General features: G+C 42.2%; 1 protein-coding gene across 1 annotated transcript in view; it reads right to left on the reverse strand.

Annotated features, from left to right (window-relative positions):
- The window catches only part of LOC128657313 (oocyte zinc finger protein XlCOF7.1-like), a 116,828-nt gene that overhangs the window by 24,760 nt on the left and 70,052 nt on the right, over positions 1-22,016 (reverse strand). The window contains exon 7 of the mRNA XM_053711607.1: positions 20,166-20,273. Within this exon, the coding sequence (XP_053567582.1) occupies positions 20,166-20,273 (108 nt within the window). The remainder of the gene's footprint in view (positions 1-20,165; positions 20,274-22,016) is intronic.

Consider the following 22,016-nt stretch of genomic DNA (forward strand, 5'->3'; position numbering starts at 1 on the left):
AGAGTAAGTTGGAGAGTCTTTTAAAGAATATATCTTGCTTTATATTAGGGGCATAAACATTCACCAGGGTGACCATTGAATTATATAATTTGCCAACTAGAATTAGGTACCGCCCTGATTTATCTGCATGTTTTTAATTAGGGTAAAAGGGATACCTCTCTTTATGAGGATACCTACTCCGTTTGTTTTAATGGAATTTGATGCGTAGTACGAGTTCCCAAATTTAAACGCAAAAGTTTTAGGTTCTCTCCCCTTGAGAAAATGTGTCTCCTGTATATAGATCACTTCACCTTTCTTCTGTTTAAGATCCCTTAATGCTAGATTCCTCTTGTATTGGCTGTTAAGTCCCTTGGCATTAGCTGTGAGAAAATGAATGTTATTCGCTGTGTTTGCCATCTCAAATACTAGCTACCTCTCCCTCCCAGACTAGGATTATTGTTTTAGATTAACTAAGTTGAGTTGCCTCAGTGTTGGGTGAGTCGTTTCTGTGCCATGGTGCCATAATAAAATACTGTGTGGCTTCTGGGCCGGGTCTATCTTTGGTCCTAAAATCAGTGCCTATGTGTTTGCATCTCAAGCAAGTCGACATGTCAAGTCTAAAATAGTCATTTGAATTAAAACTAAAACATAAACAATTACATAAACATAGAAGAAAAACAATAAACAAAAACAATAACAAATAACATTGCTCTTTGGAAGGAACTATCCTTCTGAGCATAAACAACGTTAGGGAGTGTGTCCAGAGTTGCTCCCTTGTTAGTATATTATCACAATTTTTTACTTTCTTGAGGGATTAGTGCAATAGTACAGTTGTAAATAACTTAACAATATAACAGTGTGGGCTTTTGCCCTAGGTAAACTTCGTACTAGGATCCCTGCAAACAAAAGTCCCGTACATAGTTCACGTTTGTGCTCCAACGGTTTTTAGAAAGTCTGAGTCCATCTGGAGCAAAATTTGAAAAATGGCATATATGATTCTATTTTTATTACATATAACTTTATCTTACTGAATAGCAAAAGTTCCTATCTCATATTAATAAACAGAGTAAACAGGAAAGATCTCACCCAGTGCTGGAACCATATCTGTCTGATGTTAAGTCAGGTCTCTGCTTCTATTTCGGGCCCGGCTTCACTACCCGACTCTTTCGTCTTCTTTCTTTTGGACGAAACTTTTGTCCATTTCTGAATGGAGTCCTGCATATTTTGACTTTGTTTGATATTTCTTCTGTCCTCCATTCTCACATCAGATGGATGTGGTTGACGAAAAGTCAGGTTCAATTCAATTCTGTCAAGGTGGGTAGATCTTGTTCCGTTTTGTAGGTGACTGTGCGCCCTTCGTGTGACACAATCAGGCTAAAAGGGAAGCCCCATCTATATTTTATTCGGTGTTCCTGTAATACTTTAGTTATAAACCTGACCTCTTTTCTTCTTTGTATTGTGGCGGGGCTGAGATCTAGGTAGATCTGAATGTTGTGGTCAACATATTGTATGGTGGGAGTAGAGCGTGCAGCCTGCCAGATTTTTTCTTTCTCTGTATAGCGTAGGAACCGTATGATTATGTCCCTTGGCGGTGCGTTTGGAGGGGGTGGAGGTCTTAGGGCTCTGTGTGCTCTATCCAGTTCAATGTCAGGTATAGCCTGATCCTTGGCTAGGAATTTAAATAGACCTTGAAGATAGTTATGTATGTCTGGTTGTGCTACTGATTCGGGTATACCCTTTATCCTCAGATTATTACGTCGCCCTCTGTTATCTAAATCCTCAATCTTGTCTTGTAAAGATTCCATCTGGGCTTGATGTACATTGGTCTGTGTTGTTACTTCATCAAATAAAGTGTTCATGGTCTCTTGTGTCTCTTCTACACATTCAATCCTCTGCCCCATCTCGTTTAAATTTCTTTTCATGTTTGCTATGTCAGTGTTATGAGGGCTTTGAGGGCATCAAAATCCGCCTTAGTGGGTAAATTAGCTATATCAGCTTTTATCTGAGAAGCGCAGGCTTCAGAAATAGCCATGGATGGAGCATTTGGGGCATCCAAACTCACTGAGCCTTGGGATAGTGTTTCTGCTTCGGATTGAGTGTTTGCAGCGCTCTGAAAAAAAGTGCTCACTGAAGCAGGTAGATGGTTTTGACTTTTAGGTGCCTTGTCTCCCTTGTTTTTAGCTTTGGAGGTCATCTCTGGAATACTAGTAGGCCAGGGTAGAGTATATAAGAAAAGGGCTATAAATGCAACGTGTTTTGTTATAGATCTTTGTACTTTTAGTGTCTATTATCTCCACCCCCTGTTAGTTAGCTGATATCACTCCAATCTAATGATCTTCCCGCCAGGCCGTTATTGCAATAAAAAGTATTCCCTTTATTTTCTTTACTCCATTTTTGTGCTTTATTTCCTTGTCTTTAGCATAGATGTTTCAGCATTTTAATAATATGTAGAGTAGGTGACTCTGGGTATGTGCTTGCACGCCATAGCCGTCAGCCTGGTTTCAAGTTTGTCCTTTCTTATATGTGTCCTGGTTCACCTGCGGGCCTAGGCCTTAATGGCGTCATATAAAATTTACATCTCTCCTCTGTTAGCGGTTAATGCCGGTTAAGGGAGCGTCTGTCTTAGCGAAGGTAATGTGCCTCCTAATAACGCTTCAGTCTCTTTTGTAGGCTGTTATGTTATAGAGTCGGGTCTTACCCCCTGTATGGTCCCCGAGGCCATAAGTCCCAGCCGTTATCCTGCGGTAGCTCCGTTGCGGTTCCCGTTCTGAATCTCACATTGTCCGGTGTCTGGGGGATGTGTATGGGATTAGCACCTCTTGCCTGTATTGAGGATCCAAATTTTTTTAATTAATACCCTCTGTTATGGGCTATTAGGAGCAACTCTGGTGCCGGAGCTTCACACAACAGCGGCCATTCACCCGCACGGCCAGGCTCCGCCCCCTACGAAAGGCCCTTTTAAGGGCTATTGGTAGTTTATTGTTAGGTTAGGGGATGTTTTTATTTTATGTTTAAAGTTTTTTATTTTTATTTTGTATATAAACATTGCAAATAATTACAACAACAGTCTCGTCTTTGGTACCAGAATAATCACAACAATCAGTGGGACGATCTATATAATCAAAGTTATTAGATTGAATATAAATAGCTTTTTGTGGGAATTACATAGAGATCATACTCAAATTTCTGTGTTATCTATCCTTCCGATCAGTTGTTGAGTCCAGCTTCCAGAATCCTGCTTACAATGATGATAGACTCAACCCTCACACTTCCAACTTTGACTGGATTGATGCCGGCCTGAGGTGTATATCTTTCATCCCCCCGTAACATATATGCAAGACTGTATAACATTAAATCTATTTAAGAGAAAAGAATATTAGGTAAAGGAGAAGAGAAGAAAGGAAAGGTAGAGATAAGAGAAGTAAGGAGGCCCACTAATTACTGGCCTAGTGTCTCATTAGGTATTTCCTAGCTTAAGTGGGTCCCTCGGTGTAGATCTTATAGCATAGATAAGGAGAAGAAAATAGGGCACCAGGGTCTCCCCCTCCCCCCCCCACCAACATTGTTAATGAGGATTTATTTTTAGAGTGCGTTGCGACTATCTATCTTTGTGAGGTTCCATTAAGTATCCAATAAAACCATATTCTCTCGAATTGGGTTTGTGTGTCTAGAATCTTCGAAGCGGATTCATGCATACGGTATGTCATAGATATTTTGTTCCTCACCTCTTCCCATGGTGGAACACTAGTTTTCCAGTATTTTGCAACACTCATTCTAGTGACCGTACATAAAATCTTAATAAATATGTTTATCTGCTTATTGAGTTGAGGAACAGGCTCATTCAGTAAAGCTTGTAAAGGTGTTAAGTGGATCTGATCCTCTAATACCGCCCCAATAAGGGAGGACAAATGGTCTCATGTAGGTCGTATAATGGTGCAGTCCCACCACATGTGCCGATATGTTCCTATGCTCCCGCATCCCCTATAGCAAAGTCTGTTATTCGTTGGGGACATGTGTTGGGTTTTAGTCGGGGTTAAGTACCACCTGAAGAGTGTTTTAGTTGTATTCTCCCTGAGGCTTGCACACAACAAGCCTGAGCAAGCAGATCGAAACAAATCATCCCATTCTTTTTTATCTTTGCTTATATTTAAATCTTCTTCCCATTTTAGAAGTATGGAGGATTTAATTGAGTTGTGTAATGATTGGATCTCTAGATATAGCCTAGATATCGTTTTTTTAGGTCTGTTTTCAGATTGAAGTAGTAGTTCTATTGTTGTGTGTGAAGTAGGTTTATATGTTCTTATATACTGTTGGATTGAGGTGTTGATCTGAAGGTATTGGAACCATTGTAGCTTTAACGGAGCCAACATGTTCTGTATCTGAGTAAAAGTCTTATATTTCCCTCCCTCCAACCAGTCTGCCACCCTGTATAATCCTTTGTTCGCCCATTTGTCGACTATATTCTGAGTTTCCCTGGGGAGGAGATATCTAATAGGGCACAAAAGTGTTTGGTTAGGTAAGAGCCTCTGCTGTTTGGTAAGTATTGACCATGAATGTATTGTGCTATCTAGAATTTGTGACCTAGATCCAACCTGTTTGTTTCCTGTCAGATTTTTGCTCCATAGAATTTCGTCCGTGTGAGTGGACCCTCTTAAGTCCGCTTCTAGTCGGGTCCAGAGGACCCCCTCTTCCCTTCTACCCAAGAGTACTGTTTGCGCCAGCCTCGCTGCTCTGTGGTATTCTACCAGGTTAGGGGCTCCTATCCCTTCCAATGTCCTGTGTTTTGTGAAAAGTGTAGATGGAATTCTGGCCATTTTCCTTCCCCTAATGAATGCTATTAGTTCTGCTTGTAATGTTTTCAGTTCTGTGATCGGAAATTCTATGGGGAGTGTCCTAAATAAATATAATAGGCGGGGAAAAACTGTCATCTTTACTGCAGCCAATCTACCCATCCATGAGAAGGTGTATGTCCTCCATTTATGTAGGTCTTTCCTGATATCCTTATATATGGGTATGTAGTTGTGTTTATGTAATTGACTAACTTGGGGGGGGGTCAAGTGAATTCCTAAATATTTAATCGATTGAGTAGCCCATTTCGGATCGAAGTTAGCTTCTATAAGTTTCTTGGTATGTTGCGGAAGACCTAGTGAGAGAGCCTCGCATTTGTCTAGGTTGATTTTATATCCTGAGATGTGGGAAAATTCTTCTAGCGTTTTATATAAGTTGGGAAGCGAGATAAGGGGTTTAGTCAGTGTAAGCATAATATCGTCTGCAAAGAGTGTTAGTTTGTACTCTCTGCTTTTAATTTTTACTCCTGAAATGTCTGGCATCTGTCTAATTTTGGCTGCTAATGGTTCTATACAGAGCGCGAAGATAAGAGGTGACAACGGGCACCCCTGTCTCGTCCCATTTAATATAGGAAATTTTTTAGATTTATAGCCTGACACAGAAATACGGGATGTTTTTATTTTGAGGGGCTTTTTTATTTTTATAGGGCTATTAGATTAGGTGTAATTGTTTTTATTTTTCGTAATTTTAGTGTTTATTATATTTTTGTATTAGAATAGTTATGTTAGATTAATTTATAGTTTAATCTTAGTTTTTTTTTTTTCACAGGTAAGTTTTTATTTATTTTAATCTAGTTATATTGTAACTATTAATTTAAAGTAAGGGGGGTGTTAGGTTTAGGGGTTATTAGTTTAATTTAGTGTTTTGTGATATGGGGCCGGTGGTTAATAGGTTTTGTTTATTAGTTGCGATTTAGGGGGCTGGCAGTTTAGGGGTTAATAGGTTTATTATAGTAGTAGCAATGTGGGTGTGCGGCGGTTTAGGGGTTAATAACTTTATTTAGTGTTTTGGCGATGTCAGGGAGCGTCGGTTTAGGGGTTAATGACTTTATTTAGTGTCTGCAATGTTGGGGAGAGGCAGATTAGGGGTGTTAGGGGTTTATGTTTGAGTGTTAGGTTTAAACTTAACTTTCTTTCCCCCAGTGGTTTAGGGATTAATAGGTTTTGTTTATTAGTTGCGATGTGGGGGGGGTGGTGGCAGTTTAGGGGTTAATAGGTTTATTATAGTAGTAGCGATGTGGGTGTGCAGCGGTTTAGGGTTTAATCACTTTATTTAGTGTTTTGGCGATGTCAGGGAGCGTCGGTTTAGGGGTTAATGACTTTATTTAGTGTCTGCAATGTTGGGGAGAGGCGGATTAGGGGTGTTAGGGGTTTATATTTGGGTGTTAGGTTTAAACTTAACTTTCTTTCCCCCAGTGGTTTAAGGATTAATAGGTTTAGTTTATTAGTTGCGATGTGGGGGGCTGGCAGTTTAGGGGTTAATAGGTTTATTATAGTAGTAGCGATGTGGGTGTGCGGCAGTTTAGGGGTTAATAACTTTATTTAGTGTTGGTGATGTCGGGGAGCGTCAATTTAGGGGTTAATAACTTTATTTAGTGTCTGCAATGTTGGGGAGTGGCGGATTAGGGGTTTATGTTAGGGTGTTAGCTTTAAACTTAACTTTCTGTCCCCCATAGGCATCAATGGGGTTGAGTTACGGCGATCTGCCATTCCGCAACCGCAGGTGGTTTTTTTCTAACACTTTCTCCCCATTGATGTCTATGGGGGAAAGCGTGCACGAGCACGTAAACTCAACCCTTGGCTTTTGTGCGGTATGGAGCTTAACACACCATAACACACAGCCACTCGTAATGGCAGCGCTATGGAAAGTGCGATACCTCTCATTTTGTCGCATTATTTACACACCCGGTATAGTGCAAAACTCGTAATTTAGCCGTTAAAATAAATAAAAACTTACCTGTGAAATAAAAAAAAAAACAAGATTAAACTATAAATAAACCTAGCATAACTATTTTAAGAAAATAAAATAAACTACAAATAAAAAAAACAAAATTTATGCTTACCTGATAAATTTCTTTCTTTCTTGACATGGTGAGTCCACGGATCATCTAATTACTATTGGGAATATCACTCCTGGCCAGCAGGAGGCGACAAAGAGCACCACAGCAAAGCTGTTAAATATCACCTCCCTTCCCTCTAACCCCAGTCATTCGACCGAAGTAAAAGGAGAGGAAGGAAGCAACAAGGTGAAGAGGTGCCTGAGGTTTATAAAACAGACCTGTCTAAATAAAACAGGGCGGGTCGTGGACTCACTGTGTCAAGAAATAAATTTATCAGGTAAGCATACATTTTGTTTTCTTTCTAATGACACAGTGAGTCCACGGATCATCTAATTACTATTGGGAATCAATACCCAAGCTAGAGGACACAGATGATACGGGAGGGACAAGACAGGGAACCTAAACGGAAGGCACCACTGCTTGAAGAACCTTTCTCCCAAAAGAAGCCTCAGCCAAGGAGGGAAAAGTATCACATTTATAGAATTTGGAAAAAGTGTGTAGAGAGGACCAAGTTGCAGCCTTGCAAATCTGTTCCACAGAAGCTTAATTTTTGAATGCTCAGGAAAAAGAAACAGCCCTAGTAGAATGAGCCGTGACTCCCTCAGGAGGCTGCTGTCCAGCATTTTCATAGCTCAAGCGAAGGATACTCTTCAGCCACAAGGAAAGAGAAGTAGCCGTAGCTTTCTGACCCTTACGTTTCCCAGAGAAAACAATAAACAGTGCCAAAGACTGGCGAAAATCCTTAGTTGCCTGTAAATAGTATTTCAACGCAAGCACCACATCCAGGTTGTGCAACAGACACTCCTTATGAGAAGAAGGGTTAGGGCACAAAGAAGGAACCACAATCTCTTGATTAATGTTCCTATCCGAAACCACCTTCGGAAGGAGCCCCAACTTAGTATGCAGAACTACCTTATCCGAATGAAAAATAAAGATAAGGGGATTCACACAGCAACACCGAGAGTTCTGAGACTCTACGGGCAGAAGAAATTGCAACAAGAAACAAAACTTTCCAAGATAATAACGTAATATCTAAGGAATGCATAGGCTCTAAGGAATGCATAGGTTTAAGAACAAGGTTAAGACTCCAGAGAGGAGTAAAAGGTTTGAACACAGGCCTGATTCTGACCAAGGCCTGACAGAAAGATTGCACGTCTGGTACATCTGCCAGATGTTTATGCAACAAAATAGACAAAGCAGATATTTGACCCTTCAAAGTACTCGCAGATAAACCCTTCTCCAGATGCTCCCGGAGAAAGGAAAAAATTATAGGAATCCGAACTCTACTCCAAGAGTAGTCTCTGGATTCACACCAATGTAAATATTTCTGCCATATCTTATGGTAAATCTTTCTAGTCACAGGCTTACGAGCCTGAATCATGGTCTCAATGACTGACTCAGAAAAACCACGCTTAGATAAAATTAAGCGTTCAATCTCCAAGCAGTCAGTTTCAGAAAATCTAGATTTGGGTGAAGGAAGGGCCCTTGAAGTAGAAGGTCCTTCCGCAATGGAAGTCTCCAAGGTGGAAAAGATGACATCTCCACCAGGTCTGCATACCAGATCCTGCGAGGCCAAGCCAGTGCAATGAGGATCACCGACGGCTTCTCCTGTTTGATTCAAGTAATGACCCGAGGAAGGAGAGCGAACGGAGGAAATAGGTATGCTAGACTGAACTTCCAAGGGACCGCCAGAGCATCTATCAATACCGCCTGAGGATCCCTCAACATCGACCCGTACCTCAGGAGCTTGGCATTCTGACGAGAAGCCATGAGATCCAGTTCCGGTTGTCCCCATTTGAGAATCAAGCTGGAAAACACTTCCGGATGGAGTTTCCACTCCCCTGGGTGAAAGGTCTATCTGCTCTGAAAATCCGCTTCCCAATTGTCCACTCCTGGAATGTGGATCGCAGATAGAGAGAAGTTGTGGGTCTCCACCCATTGAATTATCTTGGCTAACTCTATCATGGCCAAGGAACATAGAGTTCCTCCCTGATGATTGATGTAAGCCACTGAATTTATGTTGTCCGAGTGGAACCTGATAAACCGGGCTGAAGCTAACTGAGGCCAGGCCAGAAGAGCATTGAAGATTGCCCTCAGCTCTAGAATGTTTATGGGAAGAACAGACTCTTCCCAAGTCCATGTCCCCTGAGCCTTTAGAGAGCCCCAGACTGCTCCCCACCCCAACAGGTTGGCATCCGTTGTCATAATCACCCAGGTGGGTCTGCGGAAGCAGGTTCCCTGAGAGAGATGTTCCTGAGACAACCATCAAAGAAGAGAATCTCCTGATCCAGATGTAATCGTGGAGACAGATCCGCATAATCCCCGTTCCATTGTCTGCCCATGCATAACTGCAGAGGCCTGAGGTGGAAATGGGCAAAAGGAATGATGTATATGGCAGCCACCATCATCAGACCGATTACCTCCATACATTGAGCCACTGACGGCCGAGGAGAGGACTGCAGTGCCTGACAAGAATCAAAGATCTTTGATTTTCTGACCTCTGTCAGAAATATTTTCATCGATGAGGAATCTATTATGGTTCCCAAGAACACTACCCCTGTAGCTGGAATTAAGGAACTCTTTCCCACCGCCAACAGAGATCCCAGGACTTTTGAAAAAATACTGGGCGCAGTAGCAAGGCCGAATGGAAGAGCCACAAACTGCAAGTGTTTAGAAAAGTGAACCTCAGGAACTTGTGTTGATCCCTGTGGATGGGAACATGCAGGTACACATCCTTTAAAACTATGTCATGAATTGACCCTCTTGAACCAAGGGAAGAATGGAACAAATAGTTTCCTCTTGGTACTCTGAGGAACTTGTTTAAACTTTTGAGATCTAGAATTGGTCTGAAAGTTCCCTCTTTTTTGGGAACCACAAACAGATTGGAGTAAAATCTCAGACCCTGATCCTGCATTGGAACAGGAACTATCACTCCCAGATCGGAAAGGTTTCGAACACAGTGTAAGAACGCCTCTCTCTTTATCTGGTCTACAGATAGTCTTGAGAGCAGAAACCTGCCCCTGGGATGAAATGTCTTGAACTCTAGTTTGTATCCCTGGGACACGATGTCCACAGCCCAGGGATCCTGAACATCCTGAACCCAAACCTGAGCAAAGAAGGAAAGTCTAACCCCCACAAGATCCGGTCCCAGATCTGGGGCAAACCCTTCATGCTGAATTTTAGTCAGTAGCGGGCTTCTTAGATTGCTTTCCCTTGTTCCATGACTGGTTGGACCTCCAAGAAGGCTTGGACTGTTCCTGCTTTGTAGAGGGAGAGGAAGGCTTACCCTTGAAGTTTTGAAAGGAACGAAAATTACTCTGACGTCCCTTTTGTTTATACCTCTTATCCTGAGGGAGGAAATGATCTTAGCCAAGCCCGGTCCAAACAAGGTCTTACCCTTGTAGGGAATCACAAAAAGTTTAGATTTAGACGACACATCCGCAGACCAGGATTTCATCCATAAGGCTCTGCGGGCCAGTACGGCGAACCCAGAAATTTTTGCTCCCAGCTTGATAACCTGTAGGGAAGCATCTGTAATAAAATAATTGGCCAACTTAAGGGCCTTGATCCTATCCTGGATTTCTTCGAGGGGGGTGTCTGTCTGAATAAAATCAGACAACGCATCAAACCAGTATACTGCTGCACTAGTGACAGTAGCAATACACACCACTGGTTGCCATTGTAACCCCTGGTGAACATACATTTTTTTGAGCCATCCCTCCATCTTCTTATCCATTGGACCGTCTGCCAAGACTCCTTGATAAAGTCAGCAATAGAAAACATCTTTTTAAAAATAGGTTATGGAGAAAAAGGAATACCAGGTCTCTCCCATTCCTTAGCAATAATCTCTGTAGCCCGATCCGGCACAGGGAAAACCTCCACCATGGAAGGTACATCAAAATACTTGTTTTAGCTTGCTAGACTTCTTAGGATTGACCATGACCATAGTGTCGGAGTCGTCCAAGGTAGCCAAAACCTACTTAAGTAACAAACAGAGGTGTTCTAGCTTAAAGAAGAAGGAGTTACACTGTCCGAGTCTGAGATTTCCCCCTCAGATGCCACCAAAGCATCTTCCTCCTCAGATTTCTGGGAAGGAACAGCCCTAAATCCTTAGATTTCCTTTTGCGCTTTCCCTGCAGCATGATAAAAGCAGACAATGCATCAGTTACAGCAAAAGACATAAGGGTAGCGATGTCTTGCAATGAAATTCCAACCTGAGTTTGTGAGGAAGCGCAGGTCACTGCATGTGTGGACGGTAAAATGTGGGACATTTGAGGAGAAAGCTGCGGCATATCTTAAATATTAGCAGGAGACCCCTGAACAGCATCCTCTTTAGACAATGCTGGCTCAGATTTAAACAGTTTATCTCTGTAATTCAATGCTCTCTCAATACATAAAGAACAGAAAGGGATTGGTGGTTCCACATTAGCATCAAAGCATAAAGCACAAGTAACATTCTGCAGGGCCTCTTGGTCCATATTTACCCAAAATAAATTCAAATGAAAAATAAAATACTTTTATTTGTCTATAAAGTAGAATCACAAAAAAATGGTACTGTCCCTTTAAATTTTAAACGGTAACTTTTTATTTGTATCACATAAAAACCTCTATTAACTCCCCTGACAGCCTCTAAACCTCAGCCAGCTCTGCTGAGGTGCCTACCTGTCCTGCAGACCGCCGTAATTGGAAATATCCAGACTCAAACAGAACTGCTCCACACTGTATCCGGTTACCGCTTAGATAAAAAAACGGAACGGCAACTAGAAGGGACACCTCCGAACTCCGAAAATGACTAGGGAGAAAAAGCACGCAAATTCTTTGCCGCTTCTAGAACAGACCCACCCATCGTGGGCATTGCCACAACCTCCCGGCCAGCATTAACTATTAAATAAAGCTGCAGAAAGTATAACCACTGTAACTGTAACAATAAAAAAGAACTAACATCATAGTCCCTTCTCCTCGTCCCCAGTGCCTGCACCAACTGCCTCCCATTGTCCTATAACCTCCAATAGGAAAAATTAGTCTAATGTCCCCACAGATTAACTGTTTAAAGTGCCAATATTTTTCAATAATGCCTGCTAAAAAAATAAACTTAACACTTACCTCCACGAAATCTGCCTGGAAGCAGGGCAACTCACTAGGTTTGAGAGGTATTCTCAATCACATCGACCTGTGGAAAAAGAGATAAAGACTGAGTAATCTTACTCAGGCTTTCAATATTAGGGCAGCATTAACTACATGGGGGGCGCAGTGAGGATTGTACTCCACAAGTTCACATTGCTTAAAAACAGAATTTATGCTTACCTGATAAATTACTTTCTCCAACGGTGTGTCCGGTCCACGGCGTCATCCTTACTTGTGGGAATATCTCTTCCCCAACAGGAAATGGCAAAGAGTCCCAGCAAAGCTGTCCATATAGTCCCTCCTAGGCTCCGCCCACCCCAGTCATTCGACCGACGGACAGGAGGAAAAAAACAGGAGAAACTATAGGGTGCCTTGGTGACTGTAGTTAGAGAAAATAATTAATCAAACCTGATTAAAAAACCAGGGCGGGCCGTGGACCGGACACACCGTTGGAGAAAGTAATTTATCAGGTAAGCATAAATTCTGTTTTCTCCAACATTGGTGTGTCCGGTCCACGGCGTCATCCTTACTTGTGGGAACCAATACCAAAGCTTTAGGACACGGATGAAGGGAGGGAGCAAATCAGGTTACCTAAACAGAAGGCACCACGGCTTGCAAAACCTTTCTCCCAAAAATAGCCTCTGAAGAAGCAAAAGTATCAAATTTGTAAAATTTGGCAAAAGTGTGCAGTGAAGACCAAGTCGCTGCCTTACATATCTGATCAACAGAAGCCTCGTTCTTGAAGGCCCATGTGGAAGCCACAGCCCTAGTGGAGTGAACTGTGATTCTTTCTGGAGGATGCCGTCCGGCAGTCTCGTAAGCCAATCGGATGATGCTTTTAAGCCAAAAAGAAAGAGAGGTAGAAGTCGCTTTTTGACCTCTCCTTTTACCAGAATAGACGACAAACAGAGAAGAAGTTTGTCTGAACTCTTTTGCAGCTTCTAAATAGAATTTTAAAGCACGGACTACGTCTAAATTGTGTAACAAACGTTCCTTCTTTGAAACTGGATTCGGACACAAAGAAGGAACAACTATCTCTTGGTTAATATTTTTGTTAGAAACAACCTTTGGAAGAAAACCAGGCTTAGTACGCAAAACCACCTTATCTGCATGGAACACCAGATAGGGCGGAGAACACTGCAGAGCAGATAACTCAGAAACTCTTATAGCAGAAGAAATAGCAACCAAAAACAAAACTTTCCAAGATAACAACTTAATATCTATTGAATGTAGAGGTTCAAACGGAACCCCTTGAAGAACTGAAAGAACTAGATTTAAACTCCAGGGAGGAGTCAAAGGTCTGTAAACAGGCTTGATCCTAACCAGAGCCTGAACAAATGCTTGAACATCTGGCACAGCTGCCAGTCGTTTGTGTAATAAGACAGATAAAGCAGAAATCTGTCCCTTTAGAGAACTCGCTGATAATCCTTTATCCAAACCCTCTTGTAGAAAGGAAAGGATCTTAGGGAATTTGATCTTATTCCATAAGAATCCCTTGGATTCACACCAGCAGATATATCTTTTCCATATTTTATGGTAAATTTTTCTAGTTACCGGTTTTCTGGCTTGAACTAGAGTATCTATCACAGAATCTGAAAACCCACGCTTTGATAGAATCAAGCGTTCAATTTCCAAGCCGTCAGCTGGAGGGAAACTAGATTTGGATGTTCGAATGGACCTTGTACTAGAAGATCCTGTCTCAAAGGTAGCTTCCATGGTGGAGCCGATGACATATTCACCAGGTCTGCATACCAAGTCCTGCTTGGCCACGCAGGAGCTATCAAGATCACAGAGGCCCTCTCCTGCTTGATCCTGGCTACCAGCCTGGGAATGAGAGGAAACGGTGGAAACACATAGGCTAGGTTGAAGGTCCAAGGCGCTACTAGTGCATTCACTAGAGTCGCCTTGGGATCCCTGGATCTGGACCCGTAGCAAGGAACCTTGAAGTTCTGACGAGACGCCATCAGATCCATATCTGGAATGCCCCATAATTGAGTCAACTGGGCAAAGATCTCCGGGTGGAGTTCCCACTCCCCCGGATGGAATGTCTGATGACTCAGATAATCCGCCTCCCAGTTTTCCACACCTGGGATGTGGATCGCAGATAGGTGGCAGGAGTGATTCTCTGCCCATTTTATTATTTTGGTCACTTCTTTCATCGCCAGGGAACTCCTTGTTCCCCCCTGATGATTGATATAAGCAACAGTCGTCATGTTGTCTGATTGGAATCTTATGAATCTGGCCTTCGCTAGTTGAGGCCAAGCCCTGAGAGCATTGAATATCGCTCTCAGTTCCAGAATGTTTATCGGGAGAAGAGACTCTTCCCGAGACCATAGTCCCTGAGCCTTCAGGGATTTCCAGACCGCGCCCCAGCCCACTAGACTGGCGTCGGTCGTGACGATGACCCACTCTGGTCTGCGGAAGCTCATTCCCTGGGACAGGTGGTCCAGGGTTAGCCGCCAACGGAGTGAGTCTCTGGTCTTCTGATCTACTTGAATCACTGGAGACAAGTCTGTATAGTCCCCATTCCACTGTTTCAGCATGCACAGTTGTAATGGTCTTAGATGAATTCGCGCAAAAGGAACTATGTCCATTGCTGCAACCATCAATCCTACTACTTCCATGCACTGAGCTACGGAAGGACGAGGAATAGAATGAAGAACTTGACAAGCGTTTAGAAGTTTTGACTTTCTGACTTCTGTCAGGAAAATCCTCATTTCTAAAGAATCTATTATTGTTCCCAAGAAGGGAACTCTTGTCGACGGAGACAGGGAACTTTTTTCTATGTTCACCTTCCATCCGTGAGATCTGAGAAAGGTCAGAACGATGTCTGTGTGAGCCTTTGCCTTTGAAAGAGACGACGCTTGTATTAGAATGTCGTCCAAGTACGGTACTACTGCAATGCCCCTTGGTCTTAGAACCGCTAGAAGGGATCCGAGTACCTTTGTGAAAATCCTTGGAGCAGTGGCTAACCCGAATGGGAGGGCCACAAACTGCTAATGTTTGTCCAGAAAGGCAAACCTTAGGAACTGATGATGTTCTTTGTGGATAGGAATATGTAGATACGCATCCTTTAGATCCACGGTAGTCATAAATTGACCTTCCTGGATGGTGGGTAGAATCGTTCGAATGGTTTCCATTTTGAACGATGGTACTCTGAGAAATTTGTTTAGGATCTTTAAATCCAGAATTGGTCTAAAAGTTCCCTCTTTTTTGGGAACTACAAACAGATTTGAGTAAAATCCCATTCCTTGTTCCGCCGTTGGAACTGGGTGTATCACTCCCATCTTTAACAGGTCTTCTACACAATGTAAGAATGCCTGTCTCTTTATTTGGTTTGAGGATAAGTGAGACATGTGGAACCTTCCCCTTGGGGGTAGTTCCTTGAATTCCAGAAGATAACCCTGAGAAACTATTTCTAGTGTCCAGGGATCCTGAACATCTCTTGCCCAAGCCTGAGCGAAGAGAGAGAGTCTGCCCCCTACTAGATCCGGTCCCGGATCGGGGGCTACTCCTTCATGCTGTTTTGTTAGCAGCAGCAGGCTTCTTGGCCTGCTTACCCTTGTTCCAGCCTTGCATCGGTTTCGAGGCTGGTTTGGATTGAGAGGCATTACCCTCTTGTTTAGAGGATGCAGAGTTAGAGGCCGGTCCGTTCCTGAAATTGTGAAAGGAACGAAAATTAGACTTATTCTTGGCTTTGAAAAGTCTATCTTGTGGCAGGGCATGGCCCTTTCCCCCAGTGATGTCTGAAATAATCTCTTTCAATTCTGGCCCAAAGAGAGTCTTACCCTTGAAGGGGATATTAAGTAATTTTGTCTTGGAAGATACATCCGCTGACCAAGACTTTAGCCAAAGCGCTCTGCGCGCCACAATTGCAAACCCTGAATTTTTCGCCACTAATCTAGCTAGTTGCAAAGTGGCATCTAAAATAAAAGAATTAGCCAACTTGAGTGCGTGAACTCTGTCCATAACCTCCTCATACGGAGTCTCTCTACTGAGCGACTTTTCTAGTTCCTCGAACCAGAACCACGCTGCTGTAGTAACAGGAACAATGCACGAAATGGGTTGCAGGAGGTAACCTTGCTGTACAAAAATCTTTTTAAGCAAACCCTCCAATTTTTTATCCATAGGATCTTTGAAATCACAATTATCCTCGATAGGAATAGTAGTGCGCTTGTTTAAAGTAGAAACTGCCCCCTCGACCTTAGGGACTGTCTGCCATAAGTCCTTTCTGGGGTCGACCATAGGAAATAATTTCTTAAATATAGGAGGGGGGACAAAAGGTATGCCGGGCTTCTCCCACTCCTTATTCACTATATCCGCCACCCGCTTGGGTATAGGAAAAGCGTCAGGGTGCACCGGAACCTCTAGGAACTTGTCCATCTTGCATAATTTTTCTGGAATGACCAGATTGTCACTATCATCCAGAGTAGATAACACCTCCTTAAGCAGTGAGCGGAGATGCTCTAATTTAAATTTAAATGTCACAACATCAGGTTCTGCTTGTTGAGAAATTTTACCTGAATCTGAAATTTCCCCATCCGACAAAACCTCCCTCATGACCCCTTCAGATTGGTGTGAGGGTATGACAGAGCAATTATCATCAGCGCGCTCCTGCTCTACAGTGTTTAAAAAAGAGCAATCACGCTTTCTCTGATATGCAGGCATTTTGGATAAAATATTTGCTATGGAGTTATCCATTACTGCCGTTAATTGTTGCATAGTAATAAGCATTGGCGCGCTAGAAGTACTAGAAGTTACTGTCTCTTTAAATTTTAAACAGTGCACACTTTATTACTGAATATGTGAGAAAGTATGAAGGAATTGTTCAAAATTTACCAAATTTTCACCACAGTGTCTTAAAGCATTCAAAGTATTGCACACCAATTTTCAGAGCTTTAACCCTTAAAATAAAGAAACCGGAGCCGGTTACAGTTTTAACCCCTCTACAGTCCCAGCTACAGCCTTTGCTGCGACTTTACCAAACCCAGGGGGGAATACGATACCAGATGAAGCCTTCTAGGAACTTTTCCAACTACTTTCAGATCCTCACACATGCATCTGCATGTCTTGCTCTCAAAAGTAACTGCGCATTAATGGCGCGAAAATGAGGCTCAGCCTACAACTGGGAAGGCCCTTCCTGACTGGAAAGGTGTCTAACACAGTGCCTGACGTTAAAAAACGTTCCCCAAGCTTATAAGTGTGAATTACAAGCATAAACATGTATAAAATGCCCAAATAAAGCAAACTATTTTGCCCATAAAAGTGTCTACCAGTTTTATAGCCCATATTAAGCCCTTTATTCTGTTTGAGACTAAGAAAATGGCTTACCGGTCCCCATGAGGGGAAATGACAGCCTTCCAGCATTACACAGTCTTGTTAGAAATATGGCTAGTCATACCTTAAGCAGAAAAGTCTGCTAACTGTTTCCCCCAACTGCAGTTACTTCATCTCAACAGTCCTATGTGGAAACAGCAAACGATTTTAGTTACTGTCTGCTAAAATCATCTTCCTCTCACAAACAGAACTCTTCATCTTTTTCTGTTTCAGAGTAAATAGTACATACCAGCACTATTTTAAAATAACAAACTCTTGATAGTAGAATTAAAAAACTACAACTAAACACCACATACTCTTAACCATCTCCGTGGAGATGTTGCCTGTGCAACGGCAAAGAGAATGACTGGGGTGGGCGGAGCCTAGGAGGGACTATATGGACAGCTTTGCTGGGACTCTTTGCCATTTCCTGTTGGGGAAGAGATATTCCCACAAGTAAGGATGACGCCGTGGACCGGACACACCAATGTTGGAGAAAGCCACCACTGCTCTACTGAAGAGAGTGGCATGGACTACGGCTACACCCTAGTAGAAAAACAGCACAAGCTTGTACTGCTGAAAAATAATAAAATCTTGATTGAAGAATCTATCCAGACACTTAAACTTTACCACTTCCTTGCTCTAACGTAGGCAAAGAGAATGACTGGGCTTGGAGGGAAGGGAGGTGATATTTAACAGCTTTGCTGTGGTGCTCTTTGCTGCCTCCTGCTGGCCAGGAGTAATATTCCCAATAGTAATTAGATGATCCGTGGACTCACTGTGTCATTAGAAAGAAACCTAAATTACAAGATTAAAATAATCTAACACTACGAAAAAAATAAATAAAATCTAACATTACCAAAAAATAAAAACACTAAAATTACGGAAAATAAAAAAACACTAATATTACAAAAAATAATAAACTAAATTATTCAAAATAATAAAAATTACACCTAATCTAATAGCCTTATAAAAACAAAAAGGCCACCCAAAGACTTTTGTAGGGCATTGCCCTAAGTTAGACAGCTCTTTTACCTTAAACAATTACTAAATCCTCCCTAAAAGTAAAACCCCACCCACCCAACCAACCCCCCAAAATAAAAAAAATCCTTAGATTTTATTTATTTTTTCATAGTGTTAGTTTTCTTTTTTTTTCTGTAGTGCTAGGTTATTTTAATCTAATTTATTTTCTTAAAATAGTTATGTTAGGTTTATTTATAGTTTAATCTTAGGTTTTTTTATTTCACAGGTAAGTTTTTATTTATTTTAAGATAGTTATATTGTAAATTTAATTTAAAGTTAGGGGGTGTTAGGTTTAGGGGTTAATAGTTTAATTTAGTGATTTGCGATGTGGGGGGCCCGCGGTTTAGGGGTTAATAGGTTTAGTTTAGTATTAGTGATGTGGGGGCCGGCGGTTTAGGAGTTAATAGGTTTATTATAGTAGTAGCGATGTGGGGGGCCAGCGGTTTAGGGGTTAATAGCTTTATAAAATGTTGGCTATGCGGGTTGGCGGTGGATTAGGGGTTAATAAGTTTAATATAGTATTTGCGATTCTGGGGATGGCGTTTTAGGCATCAATAGTGTAGTTTATGGGTGTTAGTGTACTTTGTAACATTTTAGTTATGAGTTTTGTGAAACATTTTTGTTTTGCAAATTTTATAACTACTGGTCTCAGATCGCGGAATGGATCAGGGTGGTATAGGCTATAACGCTATTATTTTAGACAGACTGCACAACCTGTAATACAGGGGTATGAAGATTCCGCACTCAAGTCATTTTTTGAGTGCGGAATGGATCGTTGCGTTACAGGCTAAAATGCTTGCGTTATAGCTATACCGCAGCGACTTGTAATACGGGAGACCTGCCATTTCACGCGCAATGACCAATTTTTCAGCGGTATAACCTTACCGCACCATACGGCAAAACTTGTAATCTTGTTGTATGTTATCAATGTATTATAATATAATAAAATGACTTCAGTCAGAAAACTACATTTAGAAGCCAGTAATTTTGTAGTGGCTACATGATGACTTAATACATGATTTCCTGAGACTGGTGTACAGTCCTTTGGGAAATCAAGGGTTATTTAAAAGGTAAATTAAAATGAGAACATGGGTTATAAATATAAAAAAGGTAAAACGATACTATATTAGAAATCTAGCATTTTGTAATTTACTGCTAAGGCACATGTTCCCTCTGCAGTGCGGTGCCATAAGGTAACTTAAGTCTTGCTAACGATCTATAGCACACGGCAAACAATAAATGTCACAAAAACATTGCTGGTGCACAGTGTAAACTCATCCATAGAGGCGCCTAGCAACCAGTAAAAAGAAGAACTTACTTACATGTTTAGGATTCAGCTAGCACATCAGACAAATAACGATATTTCTTCGAAAAATGTGTTTATAATGCTATTCACAATTGTATGAGAAACTTGTAGGTTACTTTACTGGGAGTTTCATGGCCAGACACGTCACACACACGTGCACTCACCTTTGCTCTGCATCCATCAGACATGTCACACACGTGCACTCACCTGTACCCTGTGTCCCACAGACATAACACACATGTACACTCGCCTGTACCCAGCGTCCCACAGACATGTCACACATGTGCACTCACCTGTACCCTGCGTCCCACAGAAACGTCACACACGTGCACTCACCTGTACCCTGCGTCCCACAGACAAATCACACACGTGCACTCACCTGTACCCAGCGTCCCACAGACAAATCACACACGTGCACTCACCTGTACCCTGCGTCCCACAGACAAATCACACACGTGCACTCACCTGTACCCAGCGTCCCACAGACACGTCACACACATGTACACTCACCTGTATTTATGTTGTCACATATTTCCTGCTCTGCTGCTTCTGGCATATTACTTAGCCACTGATCTTCTGTTTGTTCCATGTTACATGAAATCTTAGCATCTTTTTCACCTGTAAAAAAATAATAAATAAATAAATTACTATTTACATGGTCTCTATTTAGTTTAGTGTGATATATTGTGAAATTTAAGTTAAAAAACACCTGAGCTTACATCACTAGCAGTCAAATCTGGATGAAACAACCCATATAATGACATTGGCACAACAGTAAATACAACCTGTGTCATACAGTAAAGCAAGTTAGCTGGAAATCAGTTACATTACTAGCTGCAAATACAGCCATTGTAACCAATCATAAATCCCATGTGAGCTGTATTACAGGGTTTTGTGAAGTTTTTGAAAATAAAATCCATTCACCTATGCCCTGCAGCCTCCATACATGTCACACGTACACTCTCCTGATTCCCTCAGACATGTCACAAACGTACACTCATCTGTGCCCTGCATCCATCAGAAACATCACACACCTATACTCACCTGTGCCCTGTATCTCTCAGACACATCGCACACGTACACTAACCTGTGCCCGGCATCCCTCAGACATGTCACATAAGTACACTCACCTGTGCCCTGCATCCCTCAGACAAGAGACACACGTATACTCACCTGTGCCCTGCATCCCTCAGACACATCACACACGTACACTCACCTGTACCCTGCATCCCTTGTGCTTGCATAAGGCCATAAAGGCGACCGCCTTAGGGCTCCCCAGCAGGGGGGCACAAACTTGGAGCGGCAACACATTGCCATTTTTTTTTACTGTCAGCTGGCCTGGATGGGCTTTTTGGGCAATATGTGCACCCTCCCTGTGCTCTGTCCAAACCACCACATGTGTCGGCTCCACCATGCAGCACCACCCCAATACCCCTACATGTTCCAGTTCCAGCCAGGTCATGTTCCTTTTAGTCACACACAGCACAAGGAACATGACCGGAGAGGAAGGAGACAGCCAGAGCCAGGCGCTGTGGAGGACAGAGAAACTAGAGAGCGGGAAGAAGGAGCAGCACCAGGCAGCAAGCTGAAAAGATCTTTAAAAAGTGACTGACAAAGATCTGGGGTAAGTGCAGTGGTGTCACTGGGGGGGGTGCGGACCGCACCTGGATGACACATGTTCATGGGATGACACCAGGGCTTGCCCCGCACCGGTCCAAAGTAACTATTATTTTTTATTTTTTTTAATTGCGGCAGAGCAATGCAAGTGGCTTTATTTTCATATAAAGCCCTAGGCTAGAACCCAAATGACACACGCTTTGTGGGGCCCTGCACAAAACCAGGACATAATTGTTGATAGTACAGTGGATTAGTGGAAAGTACAGGGATGCAGCAGCCCTGATTGTAAGAGAAGTGTTAGCGTTGTTTTCTGTGTGTTCTGATTTATAGCCGTTACTTGCAGAGCAGCGGTCAGGTTACAAACTTTACTGATAGCTGCTCTGTAAGTAACGGCTATAAATGCTGCTTGGCTACTCCACATGTGAATCGGGAGGAATGGATGTAAAAAGTTAAAGGTGAGAACTGACGCAGCTGCGTGATTTCAAGAGGGAAGCTGTCAGTGAGAATGTGTCAGACAACACAACACTCCTTCACTAGAATAAATCAACTATCTATATAGTTTAATGGCTGCTGGTCTCTGGACAATGGAACAGATCAAGGTAATTTTATAATCTGAATATCTATTAGTGCTACGGAATTTGGCGGTGCTATACAAATAAATAATAATATTAGAAGATTTGTTTACTGCTGTTAATGACTATAGTCCATTGGCTTTTAATTGAAGCAGATGTCTGTGTATCTGTA

This window comes from Bombina bombina, chromosome 4, assembly GCF_027579735.1.
Source record: "Bombina bombina isolate aBomBom1 chromosome 4, aBomBom1.pri, whole genome shotgun sequence".
NCBI lineage: Eukaryota > Metazoa > Chordata > Amphibia > Anura > Bombinatoridae > Bombina > Bombina bombina.